Raw genomic sequence first — 18,562 nt, forward strand, 5'->3', positions numbered from 1 at the left:
GGATCATTTAATTGATTTTAGTTGTAGACTTACAATTCCATTTTTAGTGTTTGTTTGGAAAATTTATTTAGTTTTTTTGCTGAAAGTACACTAAAATATACTATTATTTTTTAAAAACGGTATATAAAAACTAAAAAATAAAAAAGTTAAACTTATAATCTGGTCCATAGCATAATGTAAGGAATTTCCCACCGGAGCCACGGCCAAGTGGTAGTTTCTTCTCTTCTGGAAGACTGGGGCTGGGCCTGAGGCACTGGTACGGTCTAAATTGGAATCTTACAGAAAATATAGTCCTGGAATCAAAATTATCTTGGCGCTTTTAAGACAAAGTGGAGGAAAAGGAATGTCTTTTGGCCCTCAAAAATACCTCTTTCCCACCTTATTTTTATTAGGATTTTAGACTCACTGTGTAACCCAGTTGGAGTCCTGGGGTCCTAATCTTTGTATCAAAAAGAGACCAAGGTCCCAATTCTGACACCCTCTGTCACCCCTGCCAAGCCAAAGACAAACAGCTTTTTGACCACATGACCCATCCCAAACAATTTCACATGCTCAGCAAAGTCTTTTTGCTTGATCCTCATCCTCCCTCTCTTTCATTCCCCAATTTTCAATGGTCAAAATACTCGAACCCTACAACGTTTTATGTATCCAATTAGAACATTATCCACTGACAATCTTTTTTTTTTTTCTTTTTTTTTTTTTGTGGGTAAACTTATCCACTGACAATCACTTATATAATACCAATCACTTTTTTTCTTTTTTTTTCGGTTTCTAGGTCAGGCCATTTAATAAGATAGCTTATTTGCAGTAGGTTTCAGTTATTTCAGTTTTTTCCGCTTTCTAGGTCAGGCCATTAAATAAGATAGCTTATTTGCAGTAGTTTCTTGTTGCGTAATAACATATTGAAAAATCAGGGTTGGTTTGATAATATTGTTCTAACAATATTGTTTTTAGTTTTTAGAAATTTGTCTAGATGAAAAAATATGTAAAAATGCTTTAATATTGTTTAAAAACTGAAAGTAATTGTTTAAGTGCATATACCAAACAGGCCCTCAATCTTGCCTTTACTACTAACTAGATGCAGATCCACGTGATGTGTGAGAATATATAATTACTTTGTAATTGTGGTATGAAGTATAATTTATTCTCTCTAAGAGTCTGTTTGAAATTCGCTTGTTTTGCTGAAATTGAAAATTTTTTGCTGAAAGTACTGTAGATAAAGGTAAAAGTTATCTGTTGAAATAGTAAAGTGGGACCTATGAATAGTAGCAAAAATAAATTAAATAGTAAAATAAGCTGGCTTTTTAATTTGGAGCCAAATGCACACTATAAATCAAAAAAATTCTATTTTTTTTTTCTCTATCCATCTTTATTATATATATATATATATATATCATTTTAGTATTTGTTGTGTTTGATTGAAATTATTTCTTTTTGAGGTAGTCCATATTTTTCTAAATTATATTATGGTATGTTGTGTTTTCCCCCTTTTTTTTTTCTTACAACTAAACTCTTTAAGTTTCAAATATATTATTCAAATTTCTCATTTCTTAAATGAGATATTGTAATAATCAAAACTCATCACAAAATAACACTTGATATTACTTAAATAGTTGAGAAACACATTCAAATACATAGCAAGATTGTATTTTGATATAAATCCTAATTTTCACTTTCAAAATAACTCAGTATTATGTCAAACAAAAGTTATAAGATAGAGAGAAAAGGCTTGTGATGGAGAACTCAAAAACACACAAAATCGTATATTAACCCAAAATAGTGTTATAAAACAAATACGATGATTCATCAACCTAAATTTAAGTTGCAAGAAAGAATAAATAACCGAGAAAGAGAACAATAACCTTTTTCGGGAGAGACCTGAATTAGATAAATTTATAGAAAATAAGATGAGAAGAAGAATAGTCAAAATAAAAGATATAGTCACAACAAATTATCCAAGTCATGTTATGTAATTGAATAATATTATTTTCTTTTATACTATCTTTATAATGCAATATGATAGCATTTAACAATCAAAGAAAAGAAAAAGAAAAATAACAACTTAAAGACAAAAAACCAAAAAGTTTGGAGCATGAAATAAAATTCAATCCTATTTATTTTTGTATTGGTATACATCAACTTAAAGTAGAGTTCTAAAAAACACACAAATTCATCAACCTAAAGTAAAGATATAAAACATTAAAAAAATCCACACAAGAGAGAGAGAGAGAATAATAGTAGAGTTCAAAAGAATATGGAAATTCATTAACATAAAGTAAAGATACCAAAAAAAAAAAAATGAGAGAGAGAGAGTAATAACCTTTTTATGTTTTATTTTTTATTTTTTATTATATATATATATATATATATATATATAAAAGATAGAATTCTACTATAACTTAATCTAAGTGTATATGTGTGTGAAGTTCCTTCCAGGAGACTTGAACCCCGGCCCTTGCCCCCCACACCCCACAAACACTTATACTTGTGGAGTGACCATCGCACCAAGGGTGTGTGGTGGTAACCTTTTTATGTGATAAAATATGTATATAGTGAGAGAGAGAATAACAAATTTGTACTAAGATGATGGGATAAGAATGGTCAAAATAAAAGGAAGATGAAGGGATAAAGGAAGAGTGATATTAATGTTGATAGTAGTGGGTAGATGAAAAGTGTGGGTGCTTGAGGATCAAGGATGAAGTTGAAGGGTTGTAGCATTGGTGTGGGAGTGCCACGGGCTCGAGGAAGAAAGCCGCCCGAGGAAGGGAAGAAATGAATCAAGGTACTCTATAGTATTCTAAGTGGGAGTGGGAATCCAAGGAGAGAGGAAGTCAGTGGACATTAGGGAAGCTTCTGGTTTGGTGTAACCTGTTGCATCCGCATTAAATAGTAGGTAACAGCTTTATCAGCCACATTGATAAGGAAGTGGCCTGAACAGTGTAAGTCACAACTAAGTAGATTCCTTCCACCATCTTCTTCAGATGTTAAAAGCAACAAGTGTCATGAAATGAGGGAGGTTAGGTGAGAATGGATGGTTGAGATATGATAGAGGTAGAAGTATATAAGGAAAAGAACGAGCACTGAGAAAAGGATCGAGACACAGTTATCAAAAAGAGATAAGCACAAAGGAGAAGAAGAAAGGAGAGAAAGGAGAGTGAACAGTGTAATTACTTGTACAAACTTAGCCTTCTCGGGCGAGCTTGAAGAGAGATATAAACCCCCTTTATTTTATAATATTAATCTTGTCTTCCTTATCTTGATCATCAGGTAGAGTCCTCTCTTGTTGTTCATTCCCCTCTCTTACAAATTCTATTGATTTGGGTCAAAATTTAATTGTGTAACTCACTTTCCTGAGTGGGCTTGGGCCGCTGGATTTTTTGGTCCTCATAAAAAGGTAAAAGGAAAGAAAGAATCAAAAAGGAAGAAAGAATAAATAATCCTAGAAAGAGTGTTATAAAAAAGGATTTTGCTAATGTGTGCCCTAAGGGCACACAATAATTAACCATTTTTTGGAAATTTTTTTTTCGAGAATTGAAAAAGTATTGCCAGATTTTTTAATTTTCGAGAAAATGTTTCCAAAAATGAATGGTTTAATGTGTGCCCTTAGGGCACACATTAACCGGACCCTATAAAAAAATACAATGATTCATCAACCTAAAGTTAAGCTACAAGAAAGAATAAATAATCGAGAAAGAGAATAATTACCTTTTTCGAGGGAGACCTAAATTAGATAAATTTATAGAAAATAAGATGAGAAGAAAGGGCACACATTAACCGGACCCTATAAAAAAATACAATGATTTATCAACCTAAAGTTAAGCTACAAGAAAGAATAAATAATCGAGAAAGAGAATAATTTCCTTTTTCGAGGGAGATCTAAATTAGATAAATTTATAGAAAATAAGATGAGAAGAAGAATAGTCAAAATAAAAGATATAGTCACACCAAATTATCCAAGTTATGTTATGTAATTGAATAATATTATATTCCTATATACTATCTTTATAATGCAATATGATAGTATTTAACAATCAAAGAAAAAGAAAAAGAAATATCACAACTTAAAAACACAAAACCTAAAAGTTTGGAGCGTGAAATACAATTTAATCTTATTTATTTTTTGTAGTGGTATGCATCAATGTAAAGTAGAGTTCTAGAAAACAAACAAATTCATCAATCTAAAGTAAAGATATAAAACATAAAAATAAAAATAAAAATAAAAATAAAATAAAATAAATCCACACAAAAAGAGAGAGAGAGAGAGAGAGAGAATAATAGTAGAGTCTAAAGAATATGGAAATTCATCAACATAAAGTAAAGATACAAAAAAAAAACCCAAAAAAAAAAAGAGAGAGAAAAACATGAGAAAGAGAGAGAGAGTAATAAACTTTTTATGTGATAAAATATGTATAGGGTGAGAGAGAGAATAACAAATTTATTGTAAGAGGATGGGGATAAGAATAGTCAAAATAATAGAAAAATGAAGGAATAAATGAATAGTGATATTAATGTTGACAGTAGTGTGGAGATGAAAAGGTAAAAAGGAAGGGAAAAAGTTGAGAAAATGTAAAAATAAACTACAAAATTAATAAATAAATAAAAAGAGTCAAAAAAATAAAAGAGGAATGATTGAAAATATGTAGGTGATATGGTTGCTGATGTGGTTCAACTGGAGCGTAGTAATAATAAATGCTATGTTTTAACTTTTAGATATATATATATATATATATATATATATATAAATTGGTGTCCAAGTATGATAATAAAAAGCTATGTCAAAAGCAGATTGAAAATATCTCTAAAAAAATAATATAACTTATTAACTTTTAGGGATAATTACACTTTGCCCACCTGTAGTTTGCCTCTAATTCTATGTGCCTATCCGTGGTTTCACTTTTGACACTTTACCCATCTGTAATTTCCTCCGCTAGTAATCCGTAACCCACCTCTGTTAAAATTAAGGGTAAATAGGTATTTTTGTACAAGTTTTATGTCTCTCTCCTCCCAAAACAAAAAATAGCACAAAAATGCAAGAGAAATAAGATCAAAAAGTGGTATTTGTTTCTCTTTCCCTTCACACAAATCTTGAACATGATGAACATACCCAGAAAAAAAAAAAAAAAAAAAAAAAAAAAAAAAAAAAACCAGATCAACCTATCACTGACTTAATGAAACATCTTCAAAAAATCATTAAGCTGTAAGATTAGCATGTCACAACTCTTTAAAATCGGCACATCAGATTTTTATTTTATTTTAGTTTGGTCATCTGGATTTTTTTTTTTTAAATAAATAAAAAACTTAGATGTAAACCCTTTTTAAACTTGGAGGCGCTTTCGATTAAGGAAGTCTTTCGCTGGAGTGGTGGAGCTGTATGGTCTAGGTAGCGCTTGAGTAGCACAATGAAGGAGCTTACGTTTCAGATTTGAAACCCAATCCCTTTCCTATAGCCAACTAGTTTTAGACCTCTTGAAGGAAGGCTGTGGTCTGTGCAACAAAATTATGGATTAATGAACAAAAGTGCAAACCTTTTGAATTTTGTTACCATGGATATAATGTTAAACCAAACGAAAAGCTTAGGAAATTTCGTTGTCTTTCCACACCACATCTAAAATTAATCTCTCCATTTTAAAGGTATGGGCTCCGCTCACCCTAAAATGCATCACCAATTATTGTCACCCGCAACATCATTTTGCTTTCAAAGCAATAATCTCAGAAAACCCACCAATTTTGATACTTTTTAAAACACCAAAACAAAAACGGCACCCTACATCATAAACTACATCGTTGAGCTTTTAGAGCCAGTCCCAGGCTTGATGGTTTTGACTTTGCTTTTCCGCTGCATGCTGAAGAACAGCTTGGATTGTGGAAACTGTGTTCTTCAATTTTTCAAGCTCGTCTCGGACACCCCAGAGCAATCCAATCTCTTGGAAAATCTGGGATCCCAAATTTTTGATCATTTTCTGTGCAGCGCCATAAAGGATTGCTTCGGCCATGGCTTCGTAGTGGGTGAAAAGAATGCTAGAAGAGCAAGAGAAAAGCCAGATTTGGGAGGCTTTGGAGTGGTCGGCCATGGCTGGGTTTGGCTTTGGAGTGGTCGGCCATGGCTGGGTTTGGGGTTTGGAGTGGTCGGCCATGGCTGGGTTTGTTGTGGTCGGCCATTTGATTTTTTTTTCTTTGAACCACTGCAAACCCACAAAATCACATGCAGTGGCAAATCACATGTAGACACATAGAATTAGAGGCAAACCACAGGTAGGTAAAGTGTAATTATCCCTAACTTTTAATAACATATAAGAGCACTAGCAATAGTGGTGCTAAATAGTTATATAACTATTTTTAACACTATTAAAACTCAAAATAGTTGTGCACTGTAACTGAAAGGTAAAAAAATAAAAAATAAATAAAATTGCGTTCACTCTACTTTTCTTATTTTTTTATTCTTTCTTCTACATTTTATTTTACGTTCACACTACTTTTCCCTCTCTCTGTGTCTCTGTGCAGTGATTTATGCAACTTCACACTACTTTTCCCTCTCTCTATGTCTCTGTGCAGTGATTTTTGCGACTTTGATAGTGGTTTTGTTTTAGTAGTTGAATAAAATATTATTTTACTGTAATATTTATATTATTTTATTATGTTAAAAACTAAAATAAAATCACTATTGTTGAATGTGAAAAGACAAAATAAATAAAATGACTTTTTGTAATACTAAAAAAAAAAAAAAAAAAACTAAAAATTTGCCTCCATTACTGTAAATGCCCTTCGTACCCACGACTTGGCTCATTCTACTTTCTTTTTCTTCCCAAGTCCATCGAACCTTATGTCCTTATTATCTTAATTTCCTGCGTAATTAACGGAAACCCCACACAAATACAAAGAAAGAGATAGAGAAAGAGGTTTTAAAAGTTAATTACCAGTTAAACGGTAAAGGACAAATTGCAAATTCCCAGAATGGGACTATCATTCATTCATCTTCTTAAAAAAACAACACAGTGGACTATATGTTGTGTCCACATCCTTTACATGATAAAAACGCCGTTGATGGCACGAGATTTGCTCAAATCATCACAATAATTATGTATAAATATTAAATACTATCCAGCAGCCAAGGCCATCTACCCCATTGACCATTGTGCTTCAAAGGTTTGGGGTTCGAGCGTTGCTCTCCAACCTATAGGCTGTTACCACGTGCACTCGATGAGAAATAAAAAAGACTTCATCATCTAAACCCCAAAAAGAGAGAGAAGAAAATGGGAGTTACTAGTTACTAGTTACTACTATAGGGTCGAATAAGACACTAGAGCTGGCCAAATGAGTGAGCAAGATAAGCCAATGACCCTACTAGAGGTGCGTTAATGTAAGTGGCTGGCTCTGACTGCTCATAGTCTGGCCTTTGATCTGGGAACCTATCATTCTGGTCGGGTCCACCAACAACTGCACCGACCAATACGTTTGGATTGGGGGATTGGGATTTCATGAAACTGAAGCCTGGAGAGCATTGGATCTTGGCTGGGTGTGATGCAACGGACGGTAGTGATGCGCCCCTGTGGTGTATCCTTTGTGGGTACCTTGGACCATAACCCACCATGTAGGACATCTTCAATGGGTTATCTCCTAGCAAGTAGTCCACCTGATAAAAACAATTTTAGAAATTAAAGTAAAAATCAATTATTAATTGCCAAAATATTAGGTTCATCTTTAAATTCTAGTTCACCATCACATGCAATTTAAGTTTATATTTGGCCCCAACAAAGTTTTTAATGTGTCCAAGACTCCAAGTCCAACAGTGTAATTAGAATAAAACTGTTTTGGGCTCATCATTATAGTTAAGTGAAAGAGGAATGTTATTCTTATAGGCTGTACCTGTCTTTTGGCAAGGGCTCGGAGCCTATTTGGTGTGACAGTGATTCCACCACAGTCAACAAACTTGTGAGCAGTTGTTAAGTATTTGGCATAGGCTAAGAGCAGGAATGAAGTGGAGGTCACATACTGCATGTTGCTATCACCCATCTTAAACAGAAGCCCACCTGTTTAGCATAGCACCAAAAAACCAAAATTAGCCGTTACAAATTGGACAAGTACTCTTTGTGCGTATGCGTGAGTCTGTCAGAGAGAGAAAGAGACCTGGGGTATATTTGGTAGAAGAAAAAGGGGCCCCTGGTATAAGAGAGCAAATGAAATTATCTGCATGACCCTTGTAGTCATGGAGTGATTGGACATTCTGGACAAGAAAAGCCTGAAAATACAAAAATTTCCTATGGTAAAAACATTTACAAAGTGTTTGGTTAAATGCTAAGATTAGAATTTTAAAAAAGTGAATAAAGTAGGGACCTTGGAGAGAAGAATTCTTGCCCCAACATGCTTGTTATCCCACCCAAAGAAATTGTCAAAATCTGCAGCTCCAAGGAGCTCTCCATTAACTTGAATGTAGTTGAGGAAAGCTGGATTTCTGGTAGCCTTGTGTAGCCAAGCAGCACCCCACAAAAGCTCATCCTAGCAAAATATTAAGACACCAAACAAAGCTTTTAGTTCACTTATTACAGAAACAACATTAAAAAGTTAAAAAGGGATAAAATGTTTACCTGATAACCAGAGAAAGAGCAATAAAAGGGACACACAACTTTCCTCAAACCATTGCTGTAGGGTGCTCTGTACTTATCAGCAAACTCAAACACCTAGATCCATGAACAAACATCATTAGGAGTGTTTAATTTGATTTTTTTCAAAAACATTTTTGTTAGTCTAGTTAAAAAGTTTTACCCTTATAGCCCGAGTGACCAAAAGATTGGAGTATGTTGGGTCACTTCTTCTGAAGACCAATGAAGCAGATGCAAGAGCAGCAGCAGTTTCAGCTGCTACATCAGAACCAGGAGAGTTCTTGTCTACCTTGAACACACTCCTTGGGGTATCCATGTCTTCAGGTCTCTCCCAACAAGCATGATCCTTGTTAGCATCACCCACCTGCAAATGTGCCCAAATGCAGCCACAAGAACCCAAAATGACATAATTGCTAAGAAACAAAATAGGCAGTAAAAAAAGTGACAATGCAGAACAGAGAGAGAACAAACCTGAACATAAATGGTGTCTGGATGTGCAGTGGCTTTGAGGAGGTAATCAGTGGCCCAACGAATGGCTTCTTTGGCATTCGGTAACTCACTTTTCATCAACCCACCAAACTCAATAACACTCCATGAAAGCATAGTGGTGGTGAAAGCCATAGGGAAACCAAACTTCACATTGTCCCCTGCATCATAGTACCCTCCAACCAAATCAACCTGCATTTCAAGTTTCACATCCCAAAAATGAGCAAAACCCACTTCACATTATCCACAACAAAACCAAAAAAGAGAAAAGACACAAGGTTTTGTTAATTACATGCATAGCTGCGCCATCTGAGAGACCAGAGTTCCTCCTCCAAGTGATTCTCTGGTTAGAAGGGAGGCTTCCAGACCTTTGGCCTTCAAAGAAGAGTATTGATTTGGTGAGAGCATCTCTGTAGTTATGACTGGCAAAGTGAGGGTGGTGGTGGCGGTGAAAAGGGTAGTTATGGTGGACAGGGTAGGCATTGATAGTGAAGAAATGAAAAAGAAAGAAGAAGCAGAGCAGAGTGAAAGAGTAAAGAGAGAGAGCCATTTTGGGTTCTCCAAACCAAAGTAAAAGAACCCAACCAACCAGCAACTAACCAGCAACTAACCTGCAAAACAGCAGTAGAGTAGAACCTGTGGCCTCACTATGCCTTGGTATTTATAAAGCAAAAGCTGCCTCTCTAACTTCCTGTGTGGCTAGTGAGTAGTACAATAATTAAGTCCACATCCTCCAACAGGGTTTGGCTTTAATAAACTCCAATTAAAAATGGGTACCCTTTGGGTGTGGGGATTTCCTTTTAGGTTAAATTGGTTAACTGTGACTACCCTTAAAGATGGGTACTTGGGTTAATTTCATGTTATGTCAATTCAGAGGGCTTGCCTTTGCCAAGAAGGTAGGAAGGACATTCAGGGGCATTAATGGCTAAGCAGGAGAGGTCACATGGGAATTTTAATTACATTGATGCTACAAAGAAAGAAGACTAAAATAAAGATTCCAATTTTGCTATAAAGTCCAATTGGATTGTGAAATTTGTGCCAATGATAGGTACCTCGCTTGGAGCTTCTCGCAAAGGATGTTGTCCAGATTATCAAACAAATTAAGCACAGTTCAGCAAAAAAAAAAAAAAAAATTAAGCACAGAACTTACTATGCATTAAGCAATGGTTTTAAATTTTAACATAAAAATATGGGCATTGCATACCTCTCTGTCTCTTTCTCCGGAGATTCTAGCCTTTTGCCCTTAATTTTTAAAAAATTTAGCACTATGCCCCTATTTCGAAATTATATAGGGATATGCCCCTATTTTGATACTCGATTATTTTAAAATCGAGTTTCAATGAAATACTCGATTCATAGAAAATCGAGTTATACCGAATAAAACTAAAAAAAAAAAAAAAAAGCATGGAACTCGATTTTAGAGAAGTCGAGTTCCAAAACGCCGCTATAGGGCTTTAAAACGTCACTATAGGGCTTAAAAACGCCACTATAGGGCCCCTTGAAGTTGGTATGGGACTTATAAAAAATTTTTGCAGAAAAACGCCGCTATAGGGTTCTAAAACGTCAATATAGGGCCTAAAAACGCCACTATAGGGCACCCAGAACAGGCCGATTACACTTATTAAATTTTTTTTTTGCAAGAAAACGCCGCTATAGGGTCCTAAAACGTCATTATAGGGCTTAAAAACACCACTATAGGGTACCCTGAATATGGGCCAATTACACTTATAAACAAATTTGCAGGAAAACGCCGCTATAGGGCTTAAAAACGCCACTATAGGGCTCCCTGAATATGGGGCAATTGCACTTATAAAATTTTTTTTTGCATGGAACTCGATTTCCTGAAACTCGAGTTCCATGGAAATTTTTTTTTTTAATATTTTTTAAAAGTTTGATCGGGCATAACTCGATTTTCTACAAATTGAGTATTTAATTGAACTCGATTTTAGGATAATCGAGTATCAAAACAGGGGCACGCTCCTATATAGTTTGCAAATAGAGGCATATTGCCAATTTTTTTTTTTAAATTAAGGGTAAAATGCCAGAATCTCCCTCTTTCTCCACCCAAAAAGGTATTAATTACATTCTTTTATTAGTAATCAAAAACACAGACAAAGTTATTGGTGGTGATTCTTCTCCAACAAAAAAATAAAGTTATTCATGATTCATACATGAATTTGCGGCACTTATTAAGATGGTTGAATGGTAGCATGGTAGCAGCATTTAACCTTTAGGATTTATAAACTATATATATATATATATATATATATATACTTGGGGGGGGGGGGACAACTTAATCATTGGAAAATTTCATGTGTAACTTTATATATATATATATATATATATTGTTGATATGATGAATAGTTTATTTATTGGTAATTTAAAAAGTAATGTTAGTAATGAATCTAAATGAAAATCAATAAAAATTTTCATATTTATAATTTGTAAAAAATATTGTAAAATAGTTTGTAGTGATGATATTACTCAACTTTAAATTTTCATATAACTAAATGTAGATTTTTTTTTTGGGGGGGGGGGGGGGGTGTGGGTTTGACAAAAAGATATGATGTGCATTCATGACTATTTGAGATTATAATAGATAAAAAACATGCCACTTGAAAGTTCTCTCTCTTGTGAAGAAAAGGATGAACTTGCGCGCAGCAAGAAGAAAGTTAAAGACGTTAATCATGCTGGGTTCAGTGAGGATCCAAGCTCCAGCCCCTCATCTCCAAGCCATGCTTCGGGCTCTGGGAAACAGGGCATATCTTTTAAAGATAAGCTAGTTGGTGATCTCCCAGGGGCTTTCACCCAAGCTTTTAACCTTGGGGATAGTATGGAGGACGATGTTGATTTTGATGAAGAAGTAGAGACACTCCGACGAGGTCTGGTTGCTGTAAAATTTTCTAAGGAGTTCAAGCAGCATATAAGAAGGCCATGGGCTAAAGCTTTCATTGTTAAGGTGTATGGTAGGATTGTGGGACTTAGTTTCCTCCAGGCCAAGTTGCTTGCTTTGTGGAAACTAGCAGGAAGATTGGATTGTGCGGACCTAGGTCATGGTTTTTTCCTTACGAGATTGTCACTGAAAGAAGATTTTGAAAACGTGTTGAGGAAAGGACCGTGGTTTATTAGTGACCACTTTTTGTTTCTTAGACCGTGGGAGCCAAACTTTAAGCTAGCCTTAGCCAATGTGTCCTCCATTGCAGTTTGGATTAGGCTCAATGAATTACCTATTGAATACTATAATGTGGAGGCTTTACAGCACATTGGAAGAGCTATTGGTAATGTCTTAAGGGTTGATACATTCACTGTGTCAGAGACCAGGGGGAGGTTTTCAAGATTATGTGTGCAAATTGATGTGGATAAGCCTTTGGTTACTACTATCATGATAGGGAGGTTAGAGCAAATGGTGAGTTATGAAGGTATCCAAAAGCTCTGTTTTGGGTGCGGTAGATTAGGTCACAGTAAGGAGAGTTGTTCGTACACCATCAGGCAAGAGTCGCCATCCAGAGAGGTGCAAATGAAAGTGGGTGTGGTTGAGGTAGAAGGGTCACACGAAAATTATGAGGCCAATAGTCCAAAATCTGAAGTGGGACCCAACGATCAAGCGCATGGTGCTGTTCAGGAGGAAGGCCATGCGAGTACGTATGGTCCATGGGTTGTGGTGGCTCGTAGGAAGAGTGGGACAAAAATTCAGAGGAGTGGAGGGGCCCCACCTGGCCAATAGAATGATAGGAATGTAGGCTTTAACGGTAGCATTGTGATGGAAGCAGCAGGTATGCAAGATAGGGGTAGGGCCAGGCTCTCTAATGGGCTAACGAAGGAGAATAAAAGAAAGCTTGCCCCATTGTGGGTTTTAGAGAGGGCCTAAGTTGAGAGTTCAATCCAGAAAATAGGGAAGGATGCTTTGAAGCGGGCCCACCCAGATCACCCCGAATCCATGAGCCCAATGTGCTGAGTATAGTTGTTGGCCAAATTGACTTATCTCAGAATTTGCTAAAACATAAATCAGTGAAGGGTAAGAAAATATTAGTGCATCAAAGGGTTTCCCAATCTTCGTTTCTCAGTGCCGTGGATAGTGGAGTTGGAAAAGAATCTTATGGTGAGCAGGTGAAGGGAAACACAGTTGAGTGTTTGAAGGTTGCAAGGATCAGTGATGGAGAATTAAACATTAGAGTGTCTAACCAGTTTCAGTTCAAAGTCACTGCATGGTCAGAGTTGGGCCATCAATTTGGAGGGGGTAATAGTAGTTTTGGCGGAGATACGGGTAAATCTAGTTCGAATTATGGGGTGGTGCAGCATGGAGTTGAAGAAAGCAAGGAAATACACTTTTTCATTAACAGAGAGGAGTGTAAGGAAGGGGTGGATCACTTTAACAGACTTGCATGTGTTGGCTCAGAGAATAGAGATGGGAGTTCTCCACCACAGTATGACTTGGTTTCCTGGAGAGGAACAGACCAGGGAGGTGCTAAAGCAGACCAGATGGATCTTGAAGGAGGAGGCAAAGCTGATGTCGCCTTTTGATGAATGCCCATCTCCTTACCACTGATTTCCTCATGAATATAATTATTTGGAATTGTAGGGGTGCACTTAAGCCCTTATTTAAAAATCGTGTTAGAGAGTTGGTCTAGAACCATGATCCAGCTATTTTAGTTGTTATGGAGACCCGGGTTGGGGGAGAAAGAGCTAGGGAGTTGATTGATAGGCTTCCTTTTGACGATGCGATTCATACTGATACCAATGGATTTTCTAGTGGTTTATGGGTGCTTTGGAATTCAGATAGGGTGGAGGTGTCCTCACTCTCTAACACTGAGCAAGAAATACATATCATGGTTAAGGTATGCTTTTCTAACGCTACATGGTTATTTTCTGTTGTGTATGCTAGTCTTAGGAATGCTGAGAGGCAGGTGTTGTGGAATAATCTCATGAAAGTTAATGATCTTCATAGTTTGCCGTGGGTCATAGTAGGGGACTTTAACGAACCCCTATTAGATGATGATAAGTTTGGTGGCAGAGTTGTAAGTGTCAATAGGTCCTTATTGTTTAAGGAGTGTCTCGATAAGTGCAATATGATAGATATTGGGTTCTTGTGGCCTCGGTTCACTTGGACAAACAAGAGGGAAGTTCAAGCTTTAATTCAATAAAGAATAGATAGATTCTTTGTTAATCCTAGTTAGTGCCTGTTGTACAGTGCCTGTTGTACCCGGAAGCAAGGGTCACTCATCTTACTAGAAGCCATCTGGATCACTACCTTGTTTTGTTGGAGATGGTGCCAAGGGCTAATGGTGTTAAAAAGCGGCCTTTTAGGTTTCAAACTTCTTGGCTTCTGGATGCAACCTTTTCAAGCATTGTTTCTTAAGCTTGGGGAGGTGGCAGTGGATTAGCTGATGCCTTAGAATTGTTTTCAAAGAAAGTTGTTGCCTGGAATAAAAATCAGTTTGGAAACATTTTTACTAGGAAGAAGAATTTGATGGCTCAGATTAATGGCATTCAGAGGGCTGTTGCAAATAACCCTTCTAATTTCCTTCTTAATTTGGAGAAAGAGCTTTTGAAGGAGCTAGATTTAGTGCTGAATCAGGAGGAGGAGCTTTGGGCTTTAAAGTCGAGAGTTAACTGGATGATCTAGGGTGATCACAGTACGACTTTTTATCACGTTTCAACTTTAGTCAAAAGGAATAGGAATCATATTTTGGCAATAAAAAATGCTATGGGGGATTGGATTTATAAGGAGGATGAGATAAAGAATTTCATTAGAAGTGGTTTTGAAGGGATTTATTCTACATCGCTGAGTTGAGTTTCTAGAGCTGAACCTCTTATTTCTCAATGGCAGCCTAGGCTTACTGAGGAGGAGAAGGAGAATATCAGTGGTGGTGCAATTGAAGAAGAGATTAGAGGTGCTTTGTGGTCTTTAAAACCTTTTAAAGCACTTGGTTTAGATGGCATTCACACAGGGTTTTTCCAAAGGTTTTGGCCAATTGTTGGGAGATCAGTTGTTAGGGAGGTGCAAAAGATTTTTACGGATATGAGGGTTCCTGAGTATTTGAATAGACCTCATATTGCTTTAATCCTAAAGATCCAAGGTCCGAAGACTTTGGGTAACTATAGACCCATAAGTTTATGCAACACCGTGTATAAAGTGGCGACAAAGATTATTGTGGCAAGGTTGAGGCCTTATTTGGATAAACTCATATCTCCTCTTCAAGCGGCTTTTGTGCCAGGTAGGAAGGGAGTAGGCAATGCTATCATTGCTTAGGAGATCATTCACTTTCTTGGGAGAAAGAGAGCGAGAGTGGGTTATATGGCACTGAAAATTGATTTGGAGAAGACTTATGAAAAGCTAGAGTGGAATTTCATTAGAGAAGCTCTCTTTAGGGCCAACCTTTTGGTTGATTTTATTGATGTCATTATGAGTTGTGTCTCCACAGTCTCCACTTCTATTTTGGCGAATGGTGAAGCTACCGATCCTATTGTTCCTTCGAGATGGATAAGGCAAGGGGACCCACTATCCCCTTACCTTTTTATTTTTTGCATGGATTTCTTGGGTCAACTTATTGAGGAAAAGTGTAATGCTAAGCTATGGCACCCAGTTAAGGCTTCCCAAAGTGGTCCTGCCTTTTCCCATCTCATGTTTGCGGATGATCTCCTCTTTTTTGCTAGAGCTGATGGTACCGATTGTTCAGCCATTAGAGATATGCTTGATGAATTTTGCTTCTTATTCGGGCAAACAGTTAGTGAGGCAAAATTTAGAGTTTATTTTTCCCCGAATGTGGATAGGGATGCTAGGGAGTTGTTATGTGATATTCTTGGCCTTTCCTCCACGCCTTTCCTTGGTAAGTACCTTGGGTTTCCCTTTAGGCATCTTGGCTCCTCATCCTAAGATTACAATTTCATCCTTGATAGGGTGAAGTAGAAACTTGCAGGGTGGAAGGCCAATTTGCTTTCTTTGGTTGGTTGAGTAGTCTTGATTCAAGCTTTTTTAGCTACTATACCCTTCTACGTTATGTAATGCTCTCATCTTCCTAGCAAAATTTTGGATGGGTTGGATAGGGTCAACTGAAACTTTTTATGGGGATCATCAGACACAGTGTAGAAAATCCATTGGGTTGGTTAGGATAAGGTCACCAAACCCAAGGAGGAAGGGGGCCTTGGGTTGCAATTAGTTAAGGGAAGGAATGCTGCCCTCCTTTCAAAGCTAAATTGGAGATTCAATATAGAGAGAGAGAGAGAGAAAGGCTCCTTGGGCTCTAGTTTTGAAGACGAAGTATTGTAGTCCACGGAAAAGTAATGCCCTCAATGCCAATAAGCTTCCTTGCTTATCTGTTTGGGCTACAATGAAGAAAGGTATGGATACCTTCAACAAGGGCAGTAGGTGGATGGTTTGTAAGGACAGTAGTTTGAATGTTTGGCATAGCAATTGGACCCAAAAAGGCTCCTTAAGACAACTCATTCAGGGTCCTATTACACAGGAAGTTAGTCTATTGGAGATTAAGGATTTTATGCTGGAAGGGTTGGGCTTGGGAAAAAATTCCATTTGAGCTTCCTCAAGACATAAAGATGTTGATTCAAGCTACTCCTATGACAGTCACTAGTAAAGGAGTTGATAAATTGGCATGGGTAGATTCTTCTAAAGGCACCTTTGAGTTAAAGAGTGCTTATAAGATTGCCATGGGTACCATGGATGCATCTCCCTTCTCGGCCAAATGGCTTTGGAAAGCAGACACTCTTCCAAGAATCAAGACTTTCTTATGGATGTGTGCTCATAACAGTATTGGGGTCAAGGTGTGCCTTGAGAAAAGAGGGGTAGTTCATGACAATACATGCCCTATTTGTCAAAGAGGTTCGGAGACCATTTTGCATGCTTTCTGTGACTGCCCTTATGTCAAGCATGTGTGGAATCAGCTGGGGATTACATCCTCGAATCATGCTTTTTGGAAAAGTGAGTTGCAAATTTGGCTGTCTTTTAATGGTAGAAATAACTGTAGCTTGCTTGCTGCCAATCCCCATTGGAGGATTATCTTTCCCTTTGCTATGTGGAATATATGGAAGAGTAGAAATAGGTTTGTTTTCAGCAGTAATAGTAGAAACCCGAAGCTGGCTAGGGAAATTTTGAACCAAGCATTGGAGTTCATTCATTGTGTGGCAACTCCGAGAGCTTTGGTGCAAAAGGTGATGAGAAGGATTTGCTAGGAGAAGCCGCCTGAAGGTTGGTTGAAGTTTTATACAGATGGTTTGGTGGAGGGTGGAAGCGGTTTGGCTTGCTGTGAAGGGGTTTCTTTCCGTAAAAGTATATCAAATTTCTGAATTTTTTTTATTTGATAGTCCACCTGTGGACATGATTGATGCGTGTGAAGATGACCTCAATGAGATGTATTTTGATAGAATATGTCCTGAACCTTGTGTTTCCTTTTAGTTTTGTTCAATGAATCATCTTTCACCAAAAAAAAAAAAAAAAAAAAGACTATTTGAGATTATAAGGTGGCAATAGTTGCTATAACAGATAAATAATTGCGATTAAGGGAGTCAATCTTGTAATAGAGACTGTTTCAATTTGATTAAGAGAACCAAATATTTCAGTAACAATTAATATCGATGAATCGTTTTAGGGTTACCACTGTCGCCAAATATTGCACTCCCCTAAAAGTATAATGGAACTGTCTCCAACAACTCTAGAATTGAGTCCAACAACTTTGGAATTGAGTTTAAAGGGGAGTTCTTGCCCATAATTTGAGGCAGAGTCATAGACTAAAAGAATCTTCAAAATTGTTGTCAGTGAAAGGTGATGAACATGGATATGGGTTTGATGCTTATGCTCAAATCGGTGTCGGAGAAAGGTGGTGAACATAAGCATGCAGGTGATGTTGAAAATCCTTTTTAAGTTCTATGAGCAAGTCACTAAGGGGTCAATAAAGGCCCATGCATATGGATGTAGTACAATGGATATAGCACTTAAATCAAGAGATATGGATAAGCTAAGGCAGATTTGATTTTGATCCCTATTTTACATGATACCAACACCAGTCACCATCTCTCCCCAAAAAAAAAAAAGAAAAAAAAAAAAGAGAGACAAACGAAACAGTCACCAGCCCTACCATCCCACAAAATCAAAAAATTGGAGTACCTTTACCATTTTTATCGCCAATTACCTTTAAAAAAGAAAATCCTATCATTGTTCTCTTTTATGAATTTTTGAGTGCTTTGGATATAGAAGGATATAAATGGTTCTTGACAAGTGTGCTAAAAATTTTATGTGCAATTTAATGGTATTAAAGAATATTCCATCGAAAATTATATATTGATATCCTTCATATTATTCACAGCTATGTGGTGTGACATAATATATTAATATGTATGACAAGAAACTGAGGTAATCAGAAAGGGAAGAATATATCATTTGTACTTAATTAGTCAAATTAATAAAATATACCGTGATCTTCTAATGTTTTGCGATTTTGCAAATTTGCAAAGTGAGGAGGTCTTTAGGT

At 36.7% G+C, this 18,562-nt stretch overlaps 1 protein-coding gene across 1 annotated transcript; it reads right to left on the reverse strand.

Annotated features, from left to right (window-relative positions):
• Positions 1–6,934: 6,934 nt before the first annotated feature.
• LOC115972067 (endoglucanase 17) lies at positions 6,935–9,823 on the reverse strand. The gene is made up of 8 exons (XM_031092215.1): positions 9,376–9,823; positions 9,069–9,275; positions 8,761–8,961; positions 8,583–8,675; positions 8,332–8,493; positions 8,125–8,236; positions 7,864–8,027; positions 6,935–7,630 (listed from the first exon to the last, which is right to left on the reverse strand). Exons 1-8 carry the CDS (start codon positions 9,631–9,633, stop codon positions 7,298–7,300), a joined length of 1,530 nt encoding a protein of 509 aa, XP_030948075.1. The 5' UTR covers positions 9,634–9,823; the 3' UTR covers positions 6,935–7,297.
• Positions 9,824–18,562: the final 8,739 nt, after the last annotated feature.

This window comes from Quercus lobata, chromosome 12, assembly GCF_001633185.2.
Source record: "Quercus lobata isolate SW786 chromosome 12, ValleyOak3.0 Primary Assembly, whole genome shotgun sequence".
Lineage (NCBI taxonomy): Eukaryota > Viridiplantae > Streptophyta > Magnoliopsida > Fagales > Fagaceae > Quercus > Quercus lobata.

What these genes read in the sequence shown, in the direction of transcription:
- LOC115972067 (XM_031092215.1), bottom strand. Translation starts at nt 9,633, where the DNA reads ATGGCTCTCTCTCTTTACTCTTTCACTCTGCTCTGCTTCTTCTTTCTT. An exon ending in CAGACACCATTTATGTTCAG is followed by an intron (nt 8,962 to 9,068) that starts GTTTGTTCTCTC and finishes GCACATTTGCAG; the next exon opens with GTGGGTGATGCTAACAAGGA. An exon ending in TGGTCACTCGGGCTATAAGG is followed by an intron (nt 8,676 to 8,760) that starts GTAAAACTTTTT and finishes TCATGGATCTAG; the next exon opens with GTGTTTGAGTTTGCTGATAA.